This window comes from Heterocephalus glaber, unplaced genomic scaffold, assembly GCF_053883595.1.
Source record: "Heterocephalus glaber isolate CG9 unplaced genomic scaffold, H.glaber_assembly_v1.0 deba00001457, whole genome shotgun sequence".
Taxonomy (NCBI): Eukaryota; Metazoa; Chordata; class Mammalia; order Rodentia; family Bathyergidae; genus Heterocephalus; species Heterocephalus glaber.
In genome coordinates, this window is record NW_028258305.1 from 20,552,441 (window position 1) to 20,570,761 (window position 18,321).

Sequence of the window (18,321 nt, forward strand, 5' to 3'; positions counted from 1 at the left end):
TCTCCTCCACTACCTGTGCATCAGACCTTCAAAGTCATGTTCAGTGACACATTCTGGCCAGTTTTCTCCAGGCTAAGTCCAATAAGTGACATCTTCCCAGGCTTTGTCAATGAGGTTGATGCAGTGGAGGGCATTGAAATGATTCTTCCGGAACTCTGTTTCAGAGTCAAGGACATCTCTTCAGTGACATTAAAACACGTGGTAAAAAGCACCTTTGTATACAGTTCCTTGAAGTTGCAGACCATTTGCTGATCCATAGGCTGCAGAAGAGGGGTCATGTTGGGGGGAAGGAACTTAACTTTTATGAGGTCCTACTCAGCATCCATATCGTCCACCAAGGCTGGAGGGTGTGCTGGGGCACTGTCATCAGAAGAAGGGACCCTTCAGGCAGTTGGTTGTCAGAAAGATATTTCTATTTTTTTTTTTTTGGTACCGGGGATCAAACTCAGGACCTTGCACTTGTGCAGCAGGCGGCGAAACCACTGAGCTAAATCCCTAGCCAGAAAGATATTTCTTTTTTTTTGGTGCCGGGGATCGAACTCGGGTCCTTGCGCTTGCACAGCAGGCGGCGAAACCACTGAGCTAAATCCCCGGCCAGAAAGATATTTCTTAACAGTGGATGTGAACACCCCATGCATGGAACCCAAGCTTTTGCACTGGGTCACATAACAGGCATTCAGGCCTGTTCACATTCTGTTCCTTGAAAGTATGAGGGGTCTAGGAATAGTCCACCAGTAGTGGCTTAATCTTCAGATCAGCACTTGCGTTTGTACACCACAAAAGGGTCAACCTGTCCTTCATGTGCTTGTGCCCCGGCAGTGCCTTCTCCTCCTGTGTGATATAGGTTCTATTTGGCATCTTATTCCAGAAGAGCCCTGTTTCATCCCAGTTGAACACCTGTTGAGCGACACCATCCTTCTGTCTTCATGGATTTCACCAAGTCTTTCTTATAGGTTTTTGCAGTGGCCCTGTCAGAACTGGAAGTCTATGTCTTATCACACTGTGGATGCCACTTCTCCTGTGGAATTTATCAAACTACTCTCTTCTGGCTTTAAATTCATCACTTGTAGCACTTGTAAAGGGGTTTTCTTGCAGTAAATTACTCTTCAATTTCCTGGCTTTTTCACAGATCAGTTTCACTAATGCTATTACCTGCCAGCTGTTTCTCATTCAACCACAGTAACAAAAGTTTTTCCACCTCTTCCAGCACTTGTGACCTCTGCTTGGTTAACATCATTCTGCCTCATCAGCTCCTTTGATGGCATCTTTATTCTTCCAAATAGTCAAGATTGTCAACTTCGCTATCTTGTACTCCAAGACCAGATCAGTCACACAAATACCATGCTCATGCTTTTCTACAATTTTCTTCTTCAAGTCAATCATTATTTTCTTCAAATTCTTCTTACTACTCTTACTCTGCACATTCTCATCACCTTCATTACCGCTCTGCACATTCTTTTTACCACCATGCTTGCTCTGCACTTTCTCTGGAGCCATGCTGGGTTGAGTAATACTGCACAGTACCATATGTGCTTAAAAGCACACAAAAAGGTTCACAGCAAGTGTGCACAGGTCTGTCTGCAACCATGATCTCAACTAGAGGAAGCCATGACCATGTGTCAGAGAAGGGAAAATGGCCACAGTCATGTTCACCACCGATGCAGAGTTTTCGAACGGAAGCAAAATTTTACTGAACATTTCTTTTTGCAAGCCGGGTTGTTCACAAATAGAAGCATTCATGAACCAAGATATCACTATATTGAATTTTGGTTTTTCTTGTTTTGTTTTGAGACAAGGTCTCACCATGCAGTTCAGGCCAGCCTCAAACTCACTATATAGCCCAGACTAGCCTTGAACTCACAGCAATGCTCCTGTCTCAGCCTCCTGAGTGCTGGGATTACAGGATTAAATTTTAATTCCAAAAGTATATAAGCAATCACATGTCCTAGACCATAGATTTATTTTTCCTTTTATGTTTTATATGAATCTACCTGCTTTAGATTTCTGAGATTAAAGATCAAATAATTCTCATACAGAATGACACTTATTCAAAGATTATTTCGGTCCCATTTTAATTCCATATGGGATACACATTTTTAAAGCTATCTCTCCTTTTACACTGGGAACAGCCTACCAACCAGCCTACCCACCTTTCCTCCTTATTTCCAAATTAGATCAAGCAAATTATTCAGGGCAAAGTGGAATGGCAGAGATTTGAAATAAAAGTTCTTAAAATAAAAATTTATCTGCTAATGTCACTTAAGGTCTCATTTGTGTTTATTGGGGTTTTTTGTTTATTTCTGACTAACAAACTTTCAATTTATTCCTAAAAAAGAAACATTTTGTAATGACACATTTTTGGATCTGAAAGTATGACAAAAGTGTATTTACTAGTTGCTACAGAGTCATTTGCTACAAGTTTATTTTGTATCATAAACGTTAACAATGCTCACATGGAAAGTAACAGCAAAATTCTTAGTATAAGAGCAGATTTAGAACTGGATCATAATTGTACCATAACAACTATATTCGATGTGTGCTGTTGTGTATCAGTTTTCACAAGAGATACACAATAGTCCCTGGACTTGAACTGCAAACATAGCAACAGGGCCCCCTAATCTGTCTGCCAACATCCTTCATGTTTCCCCCCAGTCTTTCTTCATATATCTTCATTTCTCAAAACCAGAGAGAAGTGGCAGCACACAAAGCCTACAGAGGCTTCTGACCCTCCCATAATCTCCATAAGCTCATGCCAAACAGCAACACTAACACATTTTGCTTTGGACCATTTGGCATCTTCTTGATTTTTTATAATGTATGATCAAGAGCATCTTTAGAAAACTGTGTACTGTTGATGAATTTAAGAAAGCAAATAAAAACCAAGATTTTGTATGTAAATGAAGTTAGTTCAATAGTTATTGTCCATTATTCTAGCACCTCCTATCTAGAAATTCTGGAGAAACCACTGGCAGGAACAAATCATAATATCCCATTGGAAATTTAAAAGACAAAACAAAAAATCCAGAGCCAAAGAGGCACTTGTGGTTCTGATGGCCTAGTTCTAGGTTAAGTAAAAATCTGGAATGGAGAATGACAGCCAGGTCCTAGGCTCTCAAGACAAAGGCTGTGCAGTAATAAAGCATCTGTCCCTTGGTTTTTCTGCAGACCAGACCAAGTTCTGCAGGGTCAAGGTTGACTACTGTCAACACCACCCAGACTACCTAGCCAAAGCTGTGATTCCCGAAACCAGGGCTAGCTCCAAAAGCAGTGACTTTTACAGGTAAACTGAAGATAAGCCAGGGAAGACCCACTCTCCACCAAACGGAACGGTATGCTCAGAAACACTGCTGAGACAAAAAATGAATCCCAGCACCAGAGGTATGTATGTGCCTGTCTACAAGACCATACCACTATGCCCCCTTACACATGTTATACAAAACAGCTTTAAGATTTTAAAAATTACTTTCTGTAAAATGAGTCACGAACTGTTAACTAAACATCACAGTGAATCATCTAGGCACCTGGTCTACTTCCAACAGTCCTTAAGAATCACTCCCGTCTCTTCTGCATCCCTTGCCCAAGTCTCTAAAAGGAAAAGAAGAGGGGCAGGCTGAGGAATCTAAAAGCAACACAGAACTACAGCTTGTCAGGACTCAGAATCACATGCTAAGAAGCACATGAAAGGCTTTAAAAGATTCACCTCTGACAGTTGGCAGACTATATTCTTAGGAGTCCAAAAGCAATTGTAAACTGATGTAGGTTTTAAAAAGACCTACATTTCTTAAGGTTTTGCTAAACAAGACGAGACTTAAAACAGATATTTTAAATATCAAAATACACAGGATGGTGGAAAGTTACTTGTTCTTTCTGGGGACTTTGATTTTCTCAATTCCTTCATGCTTGAGTTCTAACAAGTGTTAAGTACTCTGCTACATGCGACTGAATAGCATGTCTGGTTTGGTAAGATCCACACACCTGCATGAAATCTGTGTAATGCTAAAGTACTGTGCACAAGGATTTCTCATCAGTTCTCTGTTTACCTTCAAAAAGAAGCAGATGGGAAAACCAGAAGGCAGTAGCTGTGCACTTCCATGTAAGGCAAATGCTACCGAGCCTTTATCTGGAGTCTTTAGCCCTTGGCAGTATTTGTTTAAATCTCCTTCACGTAGATCTGAGGAAAAGGCATAAAGGTTCTAAGCTCATTTATGTTCTTTTCCAGGGCTCACCTTTCATGACATCATGGAAACCATGCAGAGCAGCACCAACATTTGTTAAAACCGAACTGTAGTTTGTCCGCACGAGTCCATCTGGTTGTGTACCTAGGAAAGCAAAATCACAAATCTAAGCATTTTCCTGCCCACCACCTCCTTCTACTTTGAGGAACACAGAGATTGAAGATTGATTATAATATTCTGGAAATAATTGTTCTTAAAAACCTCTACAGACACATTCATATATAATGGTGATAAGCTAAGGCACATCTAACTGATTTGCATCCCCATATCCACATTTTTTATGGTTGAGAATCAAAACTGATTTCCTAGGTTGTAACTGGTCTTTCATGATTCTTTTTGAAATGAATGTCTGTGTGATTCTCATCTTGCTTATTTTTTCATTCCCTACACATTAATTTTTCCTGAACAGCACTAAAACATAATTCTTCAAAGAGGATGGAATTCTACTTCTGGCATAGCATCGTGAGAAGCTCCACAGATCTGCTCCCCAGTAAAATTGGTGACAACTACAAAACAATAAAAAAAAAAATCACTTAAAATTTCTAGAAATAGTTCTAAGGATATGCAACAAATAGAGAAACATTCACGCAGGAAAATCTGTAATACCTCAGCAGGAACAGCAAGAGTCTGTGGTACTGAACCAAGACACACTGTCTCCCTCCCCTCCCAACTCAGGGAGATTAGAAACCCCACTCCCAGCAAGTAAAGCCAGGCACACAGGACACCCTCCTTTCTAATTCCCGGCCCAAGGGCTGGATTTCTCATCTTAACCCCAGCTACCTGTTGTCACCAAAACAGTATGTTACTGCCACAGGAGAGAGAGAGGAGACAGAGAGATCAAGATAAAGTAAAACAGGACTGAGAACCCAGAAATAAATTCATTCATATTTCTATGGTCAACTCTCTCTCAACAAGGATGCCAAGACCATTTAACAAGGAAAGAGTTGTCTTTTCAATAAATGGAGTTGGGACAACTTGATGTCCATATGGAAAAGATGAAACTTGGCCCTTACCTTGCACTACATATAAAAATTAACTCAAAATGTATCAAAGACTAAATTCAAGTGCTAAAACTACAAACTCTTAGAAGATTTTATATCCTCAAATTGGACAATGAACTCTTAGATATGACACCAAAAGCATGAGCAACGAGAGAAAAAACTTGAGTTCATCAAAATTAAAAACTTTTGTGCTTTAAAAGATACAATCAGGAAAGTGAAGACAACACAAAAAAATGGCAGAAAATGTAGGAAATAATACATCCAATAAGGGACATGTATCTAGAATAAAGAACTCTTATAACTCAATAATAAAAAGACCAATAACTCAATTTAAAAATGGAGAAAGGGAGTTGGGTGTATTGGCACACATTTGTAATCCCACCATTCTAGATGCTGAAGCAGGAGGATCACAAGTTTGAGGCCAGCCTGGACTATTCTGTGAATTCAAGGCCAGCCTACACTGTACAGCAAGACAGGAAGGGGAGGGGAGGGGAGGAGGGAAAAGAAAAAAAGAAAAGAGAGAAGGGAGGGGCAGCCATGCAAATACACATTTCACCGAAGAAAATATACAAATGATGTGGCCTATAAGGACATGAAAGACATTTGACATCATTTTCTATAAGGAAATGCAAATCAAAGCTACAAGAGATACCACCTCATACCCATTAGGATGGCAAGAATCAAAAAGTCAGATAGTAAGTATTAGTGAGGATGTGGAGAAATCTGAACTCAAAAACATTATTTGTAAGAATGCAAAAATGGTAGAGCACTTTGGAAAACAGTCTGGCAGGTCCTCAAATAATTAAACATAGTTACATGTGACCCAGCAATTCTAACCCTAGGTGCCTACCCAAAAGAAAAGACATGTCCACACAAAACTTGAACATCATTATTTATAATAGCTAAAACAACTCAAATAGCCATTACCTGATGAATGGGTAAATAAAATGTGGTACACCCATACAATGGACTATTATTCTGCAATAAAAAAGAATGATGTACTGACATATGCTACAATAAAGACATGTTTATTATATGATTCCATTTGTATGAAGTGTCTAGAATGTGCAATTCTATGAACAGACTGTTTATTAGAAGTTGCTTAGGGCCGGAGATTTAGCTCAGTGTTTCCGCCGCCTGCCTAGCAAGTGCAAGGACCTGAGTTTGATCCCCGGTACCAAAGGAAAAAAAAAAGTTGCTGAGGGTTAGGTAAGAAGAGAAACAGAACAGGAGGGTGATGGCTAAAGAATACATGGATTCTTCTAGAGGTAATGAAAATGGTCTAAAATTGACCATACTAATGGTGTGTATTAGTCTGTGAGTACACTAAAACACTACTGAATTATACACTTTAAATGAGTAAATTGTGTAGTGTATAAATTATGTCACAAGAAAGCTGCTCTAAAAAAATCATAGTACCAGGTATACAGCAACTGTGTATGTGGTGCTGGGGATCAAACCCAGGGCCTCACACATGTAGGCAAAAGCTCTACCACAGAGCTACATCCCAAACCAGAAAAAATCATGGCATTTCTTAAAAACATCACTGAAATTACCCAAAAATACTTTTCTCAAATAAGGCCAAAAAAACCCCAAATTGTATCCTTACTACTAAATCTCCCTATGCTGCTTGTTAGAAAGCTGCTACAAATTCTTATGACTTGGCTTGATCTATGTAAAAAAGAGGAAGGAGAGAGGGGCCAGGGATTTAGCTCAGTGGTTTTGCTGCCTGCTGCAGAAGCACAAGGATCCCAGTTTGATCCCCGATACCAAAAAAAAAGGAAGGAGAGAAAGGTAATTAATATTTAAGGCACATTTAAAGTCTAATATTTTACATCCTTAATAATCACAACATTTAACTCCACTTTATAAAGAGAGAAATAGTGTTTTGCCCAAGAGGATTTGAATTCCAGGTTTTCCCTGACTTCAGATCCTCTGCTCCTCTCACTCTAACAGGCAAAACCATCTCCCTCTTCCAACTCTTGTCCTCTCAAGCCTCCGTGTGGAGCCATGCACAGCAGACCCACTCACTTGGCAGAGAGAGAAGAGCGACATATGTCTGCAGCTTCTCAAACACAGCCGTCATCCTTCTCATGTCCTGGGATAGCTCCAGATTCCTGGCTCTCAACGCAGACGTGCAAAGAGAAGATTCACATTCTTCTTCTAAACTATGGAGGGGCAGATTTTTAGAAAGTAAGCATCCTGAGCAATGTTCAATTTTCTATTAGAAACCGTCTAAGTTCTCAAACCACTAAACCCAAAGACAGACTTTGCGGAAAAAAGAATGATCATGTTTATACGGTGATACACAAGACTGTTGCTGAAAATCCAATGGAAGAAAAGAGGACTAAGTGGAAGAGACAAAGCCACATGCCCAGTATCTTTCCCTCCCAAAAGCAGCACAAACACATTAAAATATTTAACATCTTAACTATTAAGAATCCTTTAAATATTTATGGGAGAAAATAATTTGCACACTGGATTCCAAAAGAGAATTAATTAAACTGGAACTGGTAATATTGCCACTGACAGTGGTTCAGAGACTAAGAAACTTTTCTCATTGTAATAGTTTCAAAAGCCAAACAAATTAGAAAAACTAATTTCTAATTAGAGGCTCAAATTTAAAAGAAAATGTTTAACACTCATTGAATATATTTTATCATTTCCAATTTAAATGGCTAATCGGGAAAACTTAATTATAAGGTTAAAAAAAAAACCAAATGTACTTGCAATAAGACTGTTTATTTACAAATGTTAGATAAGCAAAAATAAAAGCTTTTTACACAAAACCAGAAAAGTTAGCAGAGAAACCACAACCACATCTCATCCCTCTGCCTTGGCACTTCTACTTTACTTTCAGCAAGACAGCTCTATTCAATTCTGAGCCCATTTACTACCAAAGAACAAGTCATCATATCAATTAAAGATGTATTTAAACCAATGCCCCCCAAAATTTAATCACGTGAATTCCTCCCAAAGGAAGCTGAAAGCATATGTGACAAAACATTCCAAGAATAGGAACTTCACATCCAAAAAGGATTTAGATAAAGTTTTTAAAAATGTAAGTATGAAAGCTGGGCGTGATGACACACACCTGTAATCCCAGTACTCAGGAGGCTGAGGCAAGAGCGTCACCATGAGTTTGAGGCCAACCTGGGCTACATAGTGAGTTCAAGGCCAGCCTGACCTACACAGTGAGAACCTGTCTCCAAAACAAAATAAATCCCAAAAATGTAATCCCAAAAAAGCAGATATAAAATAAAAATGTATAACTGTTTCAAGCACCACGTACTTGTTACATATGGTTCTTAAACAGAACCTTAAATATAACCCAAATAAGGTATATTCAATTATAATGTTAAACTTATAAAATCAATTTTAAAAAATTTAATTATACTGAACACATGCAAGGATGTGAACAAAACTGTAATTCATAATTATTACTTTAGTCAGTAATTCAATGATTCCTAAAATCCTCTCACAAGAACAAATCATAGAATTTGGGTAATGAAATACTGTGTCAGGTTAGGATTATGAAATAAGATGTTTCTTAATATGCATTGATTTTTTTAAATAATGAAGTTTTATATTTTAATAAGTAATTAATGTACATATATTCTGAACCTTATAGTATCTTATTAAGAATAAATATATTCTTTAAGTTCTAGTTGTACTATTCTTTGATTTTTTTAAAGGTTAAATCTTGAGATAAAATAGAAATCTTGATAGTTTTAGATCAAAAGTATAAAAATATACTAGCAGTATTATCAAATTCCCAGTGAGATATATTTATATATATATATAAAATTTTCCTGCTTTTCCAGAAATATTTAAGGTAGACTATTAGAGATCACTAAATAACATATCACATGAGGGCTAAAGTTTTTAGTTTATAGCTTTAAAAAATCACCAATAATAAAAAAAGAAGAATCTGTTTCAAAGATACCTAAAGATTATAGATCCAGATATAGAAGTCAACAATTATAACTCCCATCTAGAGCTTTATAGTAAAGGGATAATAAAAACCCCAAATTGGATTTTTTTTCAATATATGTGCCATTTACAATTATTGAAAATACTGGTTCAAGCCAGGTACAGTGGTACATGAGTATAATCCCATCTACTCTGGAGGCTGAGTCAGAAGGATCATAAGTTTAAGGCCAGCCTTGGCAACATAGTGAGACCCTGTCTCAAAAAATTTTTTTAAAAAAGGCTAGGAAGACAGCTCAGTGGTACAGCATTTGCTTAGCATGTACAAGTCCCTGAGTTCAATTCCCAGTATCACAAAAAAACCAAAACAAACTACTGATTCATAACATCACATGGTTAGAATAGTAACCACATAATACAGTACTGAAAAAAACCACAGCTGACAGCCTATAATTCAATTTATTTCCTCTCTTTTTTCCCTCTCTTCCTCCCTTCCATACTGGGGATAGAACACAGGGCCTCACATATGCTTAGGCAAGCACTCTATCACTGAGCTGCAACTCCAGCTCTATCTATCTATCTATCTATCTATCTATCTATCTATCTATCATCTATCTAGCTATCTATTTATTTATTTATTTATTTATTTATTTATTTGGTAGTGGGGATCCAACTCAGGACCTTGAGCTTGCGAGGCAGGCGCCAGAACCACTGAGCCAAATCCCCGGCCCTCTTTTTAATTTTTATTTTGAAACAGTCTCACTAAGTTACCCAGGCTGGCCTCAATCTGGTGTCCTTCTTGCCTCAGCCTCCCAAGTAGCTGGGATGACATGTATGCACCACTATACTAGCCTCAACTTTTTAAGTGCCACTTTATGCTACTCAACCACACTTTTCCTTTTCAATAAAGTCCAAACTGGCTATGGTACACAGGTCAATCAAAGCAGAAGAGGCAAATGTTACAGTTCTATTAACTCCAGAGTCAAGCCCACTCAGAGACCCCAATCTCCCTGACCTCCAAGTGAAGTACCTTTTTAACTGATAAGGAAGAATCTTCCTAAGGAAACATATGTAGGAAGTTAAATGCTCTGAAAATGTTTTCAATTTCACAGTTGTCTCCTGGAAAAGAAAAATAATTTCTTAGTTAAAAGTGCTATTAGACAAAGTGGAACTCCCATTTCCAAAAATAAAAGAAGGAATAAATTTACCAGGACAGTCACAGTATCTTCTGTAATACTTTCAAACAAATGAAGCATTCCTTCCTCAAGAGGGCGGACATAGGATGCATTTTCATGAAGGTATTGTGAGAACTAAACAGGAGGAAAAAAACTGTGAATTAATTTATTGGAAAATAATGAACATCAACACATTTGTAAGTGGACCCACTGAGTCATAAACCTAAATTCTTTTGGAAACATTTCTGGGAAATCTGGCTTTTGCCCAGATACTACCTCTAACAGTCCCAGATAATACCCTCCCTCCCATCCCATCCCAAATGGATTAAGCAGAGGAGGGAACACACTGGACAACCAGGCATCCTGTCCTGGGAAAACGGACGGGGGCCCGCATAGGGCACCTCACAACTCAGCACAACTCAGCATCAGCAGGCCAGCTTCCCAGGACACCTACTTCTCCAGAGGGTTCCCAGGAATACAGCTTTGAAAACCAAGAGTGTATGACACAGATTTTGTGTTGTGTACCTCATTTTTTAAAGAACAAGTCCTTTGAGGACAGCTTTTTATTTTTATTGCATATAATACTCAAGGTTAACAAACCCAAGAATGTAATTATCAAAATGAAAATATGAATAAAAACATCTTTAGCTATCACTGGTACCTTAGTATTTTGAAAAGTCTAATTCAGGTGCAGGGTCTGCGGTACAGCTCAGTGGTAGGTCTCATGCTAGCCTTAGCTAGGACCAGGTTCAATACCCAGTACCAAAAACAAACAAAAACCTAAAAAACAGATTCACAGAAAAAAATCCTTCAGACATCTAGACAATTTGGAAGCAAAAGGGTAATTTTCATTTATGAAATATCCCAGAAAAGTCACATTGGGCCTTTCATCGCCCAAAGCACCAGAGGTAAAATATTGAGAAATATATGAATTCTTCAGAATAATGAGTGTTCTAAACAAATTACATTTAACACATTTGATTCTCACCCTGTGGGTATAAAATGGCAATAAACTAAATGAAATTCCATTAATAGGCAAAGAACCAATATTAAATAGAAAATACATTTTGATATTATAGAAGTATGATTACATTAAAATGTGGCAATACTGTTTTGCTATATGGGTTTTTTGAAAGCTTTTTCCCACAGTGGCATTAAAGAGAATTCAAAGATCCAAAATTTAATTTTTATGAACTTCAATAGATTTGTAAAATCTGACTGAAATTGATGAAAACCAAGTGCTTACTTTAGGCCTAAGGAGGATGGTAAGAGCTAACTTTTACTGAGTATTTACTTAAACATAGTGCTTTACACATATTGTCTCATTTAATATTCAAACATAAATAGCTGTGAAGTAGGTGCTCTACCCCATTTTAAAGAAGAGGAAATGGAAGCACAGAGATGCTAAATAGCTAGAATATGGCAAAACTGGCTCAAGAACCCAAAAAGTCTGACTCCAAGGTCTAAGGCTTTGCTACATAAATCAGCACTTTGGATAATTATAAACACAAACACTACTCAACCCTTGGAAATACTGCCTGATGCACAAAACCAGTGCGGAAGAAGAATCAGATTCAGCAGGAAGAGTGGCATGCCTCATTTCAGACCACAAGTACCAGACACACCAACAGCAAGATTCCTACATTTTCTCCCAGGGATGCCTGGTCTCCAAGATGGCCCCAAGGATCCCCATGTATTCCCCACCTTGTGTACAACTCTCTCATATTGCTTCGGGTATGGGAGGAAAAAAAAGAAAAAAGAAAAGAAAGGAGCAGAATCTATGAGGCCAAAAAGAGGCACATGGACTGGACTGCAGGAAGCAATATTCAGACCTATTCTGATCCCTTGCTTAAGCCTCACAAATCCTGAAAACACCTTCCAGATGCAACTGGGTAAGCACTTTTACTCCCACTCCACACCATTAGGAAGGAAAAAGGTCAGCTACACCACACAGGTCTTTTTCGTACATAAGTCCCTGACTTATAAATGAGTTCCATTTTGGAAAAATGTTTGTAAGTCAGATTTGTTCGTAAGGCAACAAAGTGAGTCTTATACAGTACACCTGTGAAGGTTTTCGACTCAAATGTCAATAAGTCGGGGACTTATTGTATAAGCGTGCCTAGTGAGGAAAGTTTACACAGTGACTACAAACAGGGAGAGAGAAAAATGTCAGGAAATTACTCTTCCAATAATAAAACAGCTCTTCTCATTATGTCACTTCCTGGTCAAAAAGCTGCAGAGGGCTTGATCCTGTACACAAAGTGAACATCAATGCCTTGCCCTGCCCTTGGAGGCCTTCCGCAAGATGCAGCCATATGTTCTCATTTCACCAGGACAGTATGCTCACTTCTCCCCCTCAGCCCCATCCCATCCCCCAGTGCTTTCCTCCTCCCTGATTTTGCTTCTGTCTTCCCTCCTCCAGGGAACAAACACATCCTTCTTCTCTCCTACTTGATCTTCTTCATTCTCCAAGGCCCATTCAAATCCCCAAAGAATCTTTCCTAGACATACCTCTAACAGCTCCCTCTCCTCCCCAAAGATCTCATACCACTCACTCACAATGAGCTCTTCCAACATCTTCCCTAGTATTTATTTTCTTAAAAATCTCCATTTTTCCCATATTTTGTTTTGAGGGTAAAGACTATGACTTGCAGCTTTCTCCTTGTCCTGCACAGTTCCTGGCTGACGTACAGTAGTAGAAAAACAACTCTGTTCAGGGCAACGAAAAGTATGCTGAGTTAAATTTACCTTCTGATTCAATGGTGATATAGTGTCTATGGCAGAATCAACAGGAAAAATCTGAATCCTCTGCTCGGTGTAGGTGTGAAAGTTCAGAAGGGCAGTCACAAGATCTTGAACAAAAGCCAGGGCCTGCCTGGCAATATCTCGCATCTTTAGCTTTAAAAATGAAAAATATACAGTTGAAGTTAACCATCAAGTTATTATTCTAAGCCAACTTTATTAAGTCTGCTTCTGGAGAAAACATTTGAATAGTGTGATTATGTCTTATTATAATTCATTTGCTCTCATTTGAACTTTTATTTTATTGATTGATTCAGACAGGGTCTCACTATGTGGTTCAGGCTGGTCTTGAACTTACTATGTAGCCTAGGCTGGCTTCCAACTCATGACAATCCTCCTACTTTAGCCTTTCAAGTGTTGGGATTATAGGCATGCACCACCACACCTGGCTCCACTTGAATTTTAATACAGTACTCCTACCTAAGCACACTAGAGAGCCCCCAGTTTTGGGAAACACACCTCTTCCACTTAACCTAGACCTTTAAGCCAAGGTCCACTAATCTGAAAGAAAAGCATGACTCAAAACAGCAATGCATCCCATAACTGAGTTCCAATGTTACCAGACAACAGAGACATCATAATTCTGTATTACTTATGAATTCCATTAAAAGCAAGTTATACAATTTAAAGAAATGTAGGACAATGTAAAACAATAATTTCACACACTAAACAGATGCCCACAACTAATTCTTATCTCTGGAAAGTTTGACATAAATGTGGCTAAACATAAAAACATGAACTTCATCCTTTACCTGATGTCTTCTATTGTGGAGTGGAACATTGAGAGCATTATACTGACTGCACCCTACAAAACAGAAATGATGTACATTAGGTCTCTCATTTCACATTTATAGAAAAACAGCTTAACTCCAAAATGATGAATGCTCTGTAGCAAAATCAGATTTACATGAGAATTTAAAATGATCAATATCATAATCCCAGTACAGAAGAATTATGGAATTTATATGGAATCAGTGGTTTCTCACATAAAATAATGCTTTCAAAGTTTTTTTAAATTCCAGGACAAGAAAACAGATGTTTCCTATGTTTCCATTTCAGAGAAATCATTTCAAATACTTTATGGGGGCCTAATAAGTTTACTTAGAAAGGTTCATAATGTTCTTGCTGTAATCAATTATTCTCTCTCCTAAAATAACCACCCACATGGCCACCAGATTAATCCTCCAAAAATACCAGTTTTCCTAACACTATAATGGTTGGAAATTATCACCGTTTGCTGCTGCTGCTGATCTCAATGACTTAACCCAACTTTCCAGGGATATTTCTCTGTCTTCCTCAGTCCTCCTCTCTGCACTAGAAGCTGTCAACAGCCTCTGACAGCTTCCTAACACCTGGCCCCATACTTCTTCCAGCCCTCATTTGAATGACCTCCGTCTCTACTCGCCTCTATGCCCCACTTCAGCCACTCAAACCTGCTCTCCTCTGCCCACATTCTCCACCAGAATAACAACAGCACTAAAGTCAGAGTCTGATAGTTCCTGAGCCATTCTCTCCCACCTCCAATGCTCCTAAGCTGGCCATGTATTCTCAGCTTTCTCTCCATCCTCTCTCAACACTTCCTCTTCTACCATGCTTTGGAGCCTTGACCCCGCCCCTAGCCTGGTGCATTATTTCAACAATGCTTTTGGTATGATAGGAAGCTGAATAACACATGCACTTTTTATTTCTGTTAGGGCCTGTGTCTAGATATCCTCCCAAAGCCTCATGTGCTCATAGGTGGGACTTTTGGGAGGTGGTTGGATCTAGGGTGTGTGATGTTGGATTAGGCTGTGTGATGCTAGGATTAAGGGTAGGTGTGGATAATGGAAGCCCCACCTTGGGTGTAAGTGGCACGAATCAATAGGCTAGTAGTCTGGATGGAATATAAGGGGACAGAAAGAAAGCAAGCTTGCTGTTGCTGCTACTGCTTGCAGCTTTGCTGCCTTCTTGCCACACCATGAACTGTTTCTCCTTTGTAATGCCCCTCTGCCATGCCACCCTGCCTTGGAGCCAGCCAACTATGAACTGAAACCTCTATCAACTGCACTAAATAAACCTTTCCTCCTTTAACTTGTGGGTGTCGGGTATTTTGTCCCAGCAGTGACAAAACTGAGAAAATTTCTGTCAGCTATACCACCATCTTTCTCCTTCACTACCTCCTTTCCCTTCCAGGTCTCCCTAAAAGGACCAGGCTCTTCCTTCTCCTCCCATGAGATCTTCTGCACCTCTCTGACAATCCACACTCAACTCTCTATGACAGCACACCATGACTATGGTCACAAAGTCTTGACCTCCCTTCTCCCACCCCCAGATGGGGTGCACTCTGTTGCTGGATTACCTGACACCTCAGGACAACCTTCCCCAGCAACCTGATGGCCTTGGAAATGAAGTCCTAAGACCTTAGCCCTGAACTCTAAGGTCCAGTCCTACCCTCCCTATCAGAACTTTCCTGTCACTGCTGCCCACACCTCACTCAACCTAGTCTGCTGTCCTGCTTCATTACTGTTCCTGAGGTCATGGTGGCCCCTTTCATCTAACATACCACACTCCATGCAATTCCCTGGCTTGTTCCCCCTCCCTCCTGCTCACAGATACAGACCTAGCTCCACACACACTTCCTCTGGGAAGGCTACCTAAACAACCAGCAGAATAATGTCTCCTTCCCCTGAATCCCAAGCCCTTCTTTATGGCACAGTGGGGTTTGTACTTCCTATACAGATATTTCTATATCTATCTCTGCCCTACTAGATCATAAATTCCTTAAGGATACAGATTTTTGTCTTCTGAAGTTCTACACCCGCTATGCTACCTAGGCAAATGATCTCTAAATATTCTGGAATAGTAACCTATAATGTGACATGATAAGGACTTAAACCAAGGTAATTACTAGGCATGGAAAAGGAAGGATAAACCCAAGAGGTTCAGAAGGAAATTATTAGAACCCGATGACTGAATGATGTAAGGGTTAAAGGAAAAATTAAATGCCAAAATTTCAAAACCAGGGGATCAAAGTATACAAGGGCCATTTAAATTAATGCAGAAGCTACAAACAGATGTGTTTGCAAAGGAGAATTAAGGGGGTTTTTTTATATAATTATGACATGTTCTAATTTAAGTGTTAAATCAAACTGCTATTTTCCTGTGGTTTCATCTCTTTCCTCTTATCTTTTTTTCAGGTCTTTCCTAAGAAAAATTTAAGGGAAGTAAAAAATTAATTTCAGCCATAACTGTAAAAAAAGGAAATGTATATTATTTGAAATATAAGTTTCAAAATCAAACAATTAAATATTTTGCTTTCAAGGTTTTGACTTAATTCTTGTCTAGAGGTTACAAATTTGACATCTATTACACATGTAAGGTATTGTTTTCATTTTCTTTAGAAGATCTTTTTATTGCTCGTGGGTGTGTAAGTTACCACACCATCGGCAGGATGAACAGGGACACAGGGCTTACCCAAGCCTGATCCTAATATCACTGGGGACTGACTGACCAAGGGCCAGGCAATGATCCAGACCACCATCAGCCCCTCCCACCATGAACAATTTTGCTTGTAAAATGTGCAACCACATTATATGCAGGTTGGTTTTTACCTAGGGATATGATAATTACAAGTAAAATATGTACATGGGCTTCATCCAAGAAGATTAGCTTTGCAGAAATTAGCAGCTAACTTAAAATCTATGAAATATGACAATTAAAGCTAGTTGAAAGAACAAAAAGAATGCAACCCTCTGTGGGGCCAATTTTTTTCCAACAGATAAGAAATTATTTTAATCAGTTGGCTACCAGAAAGTAGTTCAAAGTTGCAAATAATGGAAAACTTTACACAATACCTACTTGTATCATTAAAAGGTACTTTTTCATTGATGACTGATAATGATTCTTCTAATCTACCTGACAAATCTTCATGAAGATTCTTTAACTGTAATTGACTGTAAGAAAAAACACGAGACCACATTATCACCAATCAGTGAATCAATGCCATTTGCCTGTTTCCTCAGCAGCTGGTGTCAGGCTTTCTGCTCTGAGTATGACGTCTGGGACCCTTCTGGCACAGATCTGCTAAGAGATGAAGAGAAGAGAAACACCATCCCTCCATTCCAAAGCCCCTCAGACTCCATAGGACAATGTGGAATTCTAGAAGAGTTTATCATAGTCCCAGTATCTATGTAACCTTGAGTTTATTAGTTACAGTTCAGAGTAATCTCAGAGCCACTTCAAAACCATACATTTGCTCTTTATAACATATAAATGTTTACTCAAGTGTTAATATAAGGTGATTTTAAAAATATTAAATCTGGTCTTTTTTCCCTGGAGCTCAAAAGCTAATAATTTGTTTTTATTCCATTATGAGCACAGGTACACACTGAAGAAATGCATGTAATTCTACTAATGTAACTGAAATGAAGAAATTCATCTTATTGATCCTATTAAAACCTCAAAAGGTCAAATCAACATTGAGTATGATGTTAGCACATATTTTAAGTAATAGTTGTTTTGTTTTTTGTTTTTTGGTTTTTTGTAAGTAATAGCTTAATTTTAAGAATTAGTGATTTCAGCCAGGCCTGGTGACACACACCTATAATTCCAGCACTTCAGAGGCTGAGTCAGGAGGATCACTGGCCTGGGTGGGCTACATTGTAAGTTCAAGGCCAGCCTGGACTACATAGCAAGACCCTGTTTCAAAAAAACAATAAAAAAAATTAGTAATCTCTAAATGAGATCATATTACCTGTTTTACTCAAAATGCACCATAAAAATCTTGGCACAATGATTATTAGTCAGCTTTGCTACCCAAGACTACCAGAAGGCCCCTTTCTTGAGGGTAGTTTGAAACAGAAAGCATCCAGTGCTCTGTAGAGAGCCTTAGAACACCCCATACCCTAATATACCTGCTGGCCAGCACTAATGCATAAGCCATCCTATCAAGTATGCTGGAAGGGCCAGCTATGTAGCTCAGCAGTGCTGAACCTACCTGGCAAGCACAAAATCCTGAGTTCGATTATGGGTACCAGGAAAAAAAAAAAAAGTAAAGTATGCTGGGCCTCAGAGAGATGACAGGAATTCTGAAAGTGACCCACTCCCACCTCCTCATCTCAAATGCAATCTAACTAGGACAGAGGAGCTGAAAAACAAAATTCATTCTTCTGATTCTTACTTCAGGGCCCCTTGGAATTC

At 38.8% G+C, this 18,321-nt stretch overlaps 1 protein-coding gene across 3 annotated transcripts in view; it reads right to left on the reverse strand.

Annotated features, from left to right (window-relative positions):
• Ppp1r21 (protein phosphatase 1 regulatory subunit 21) overlaps nt 1-18,321 on the reverse strand; it is a 124,016-nt gene that overhangs the window by 86,766 nt on the left and 18,929 nt on the right. For all 3 annotated transcript variants that reach the window (XR_002392946.2, XM_021253834.2, XM_004839417.3), the window contains exons 7-13: nt 16,981-17,075; nt 13,896-13,948; nt 13,090-13,239; nt 10,375-10,476; nt 10,197-10,285; nt 7,268-7,404; nt 4,227-4,319 (exon numbers count right to left, since the gene is read on the reverse strand). Coding sequence is in view for 2 of the 3 variants with exons in the window: in XM_021253834.2 (XP_021109493.1) it covers nt 4,227-4,319; nt 7,268-7,404; nt 10,197-10,285; nt 10,375-10,476; nt 13,090-13,239; nt 13,896-13,948; nt 16,981-17,075 (719 nt within the window). In the remaining variant the exon portion in view is untranslated. The remainder of the gene's footprint in view (nt 1-4,226; nt 4,320-7,267; nt 7,405-10,196; nt 10,286-10,374; nt 10,477-13,089; nt 13,240-13,895; nt 13,949-16,980; nt 17,076-18,321) is intronic.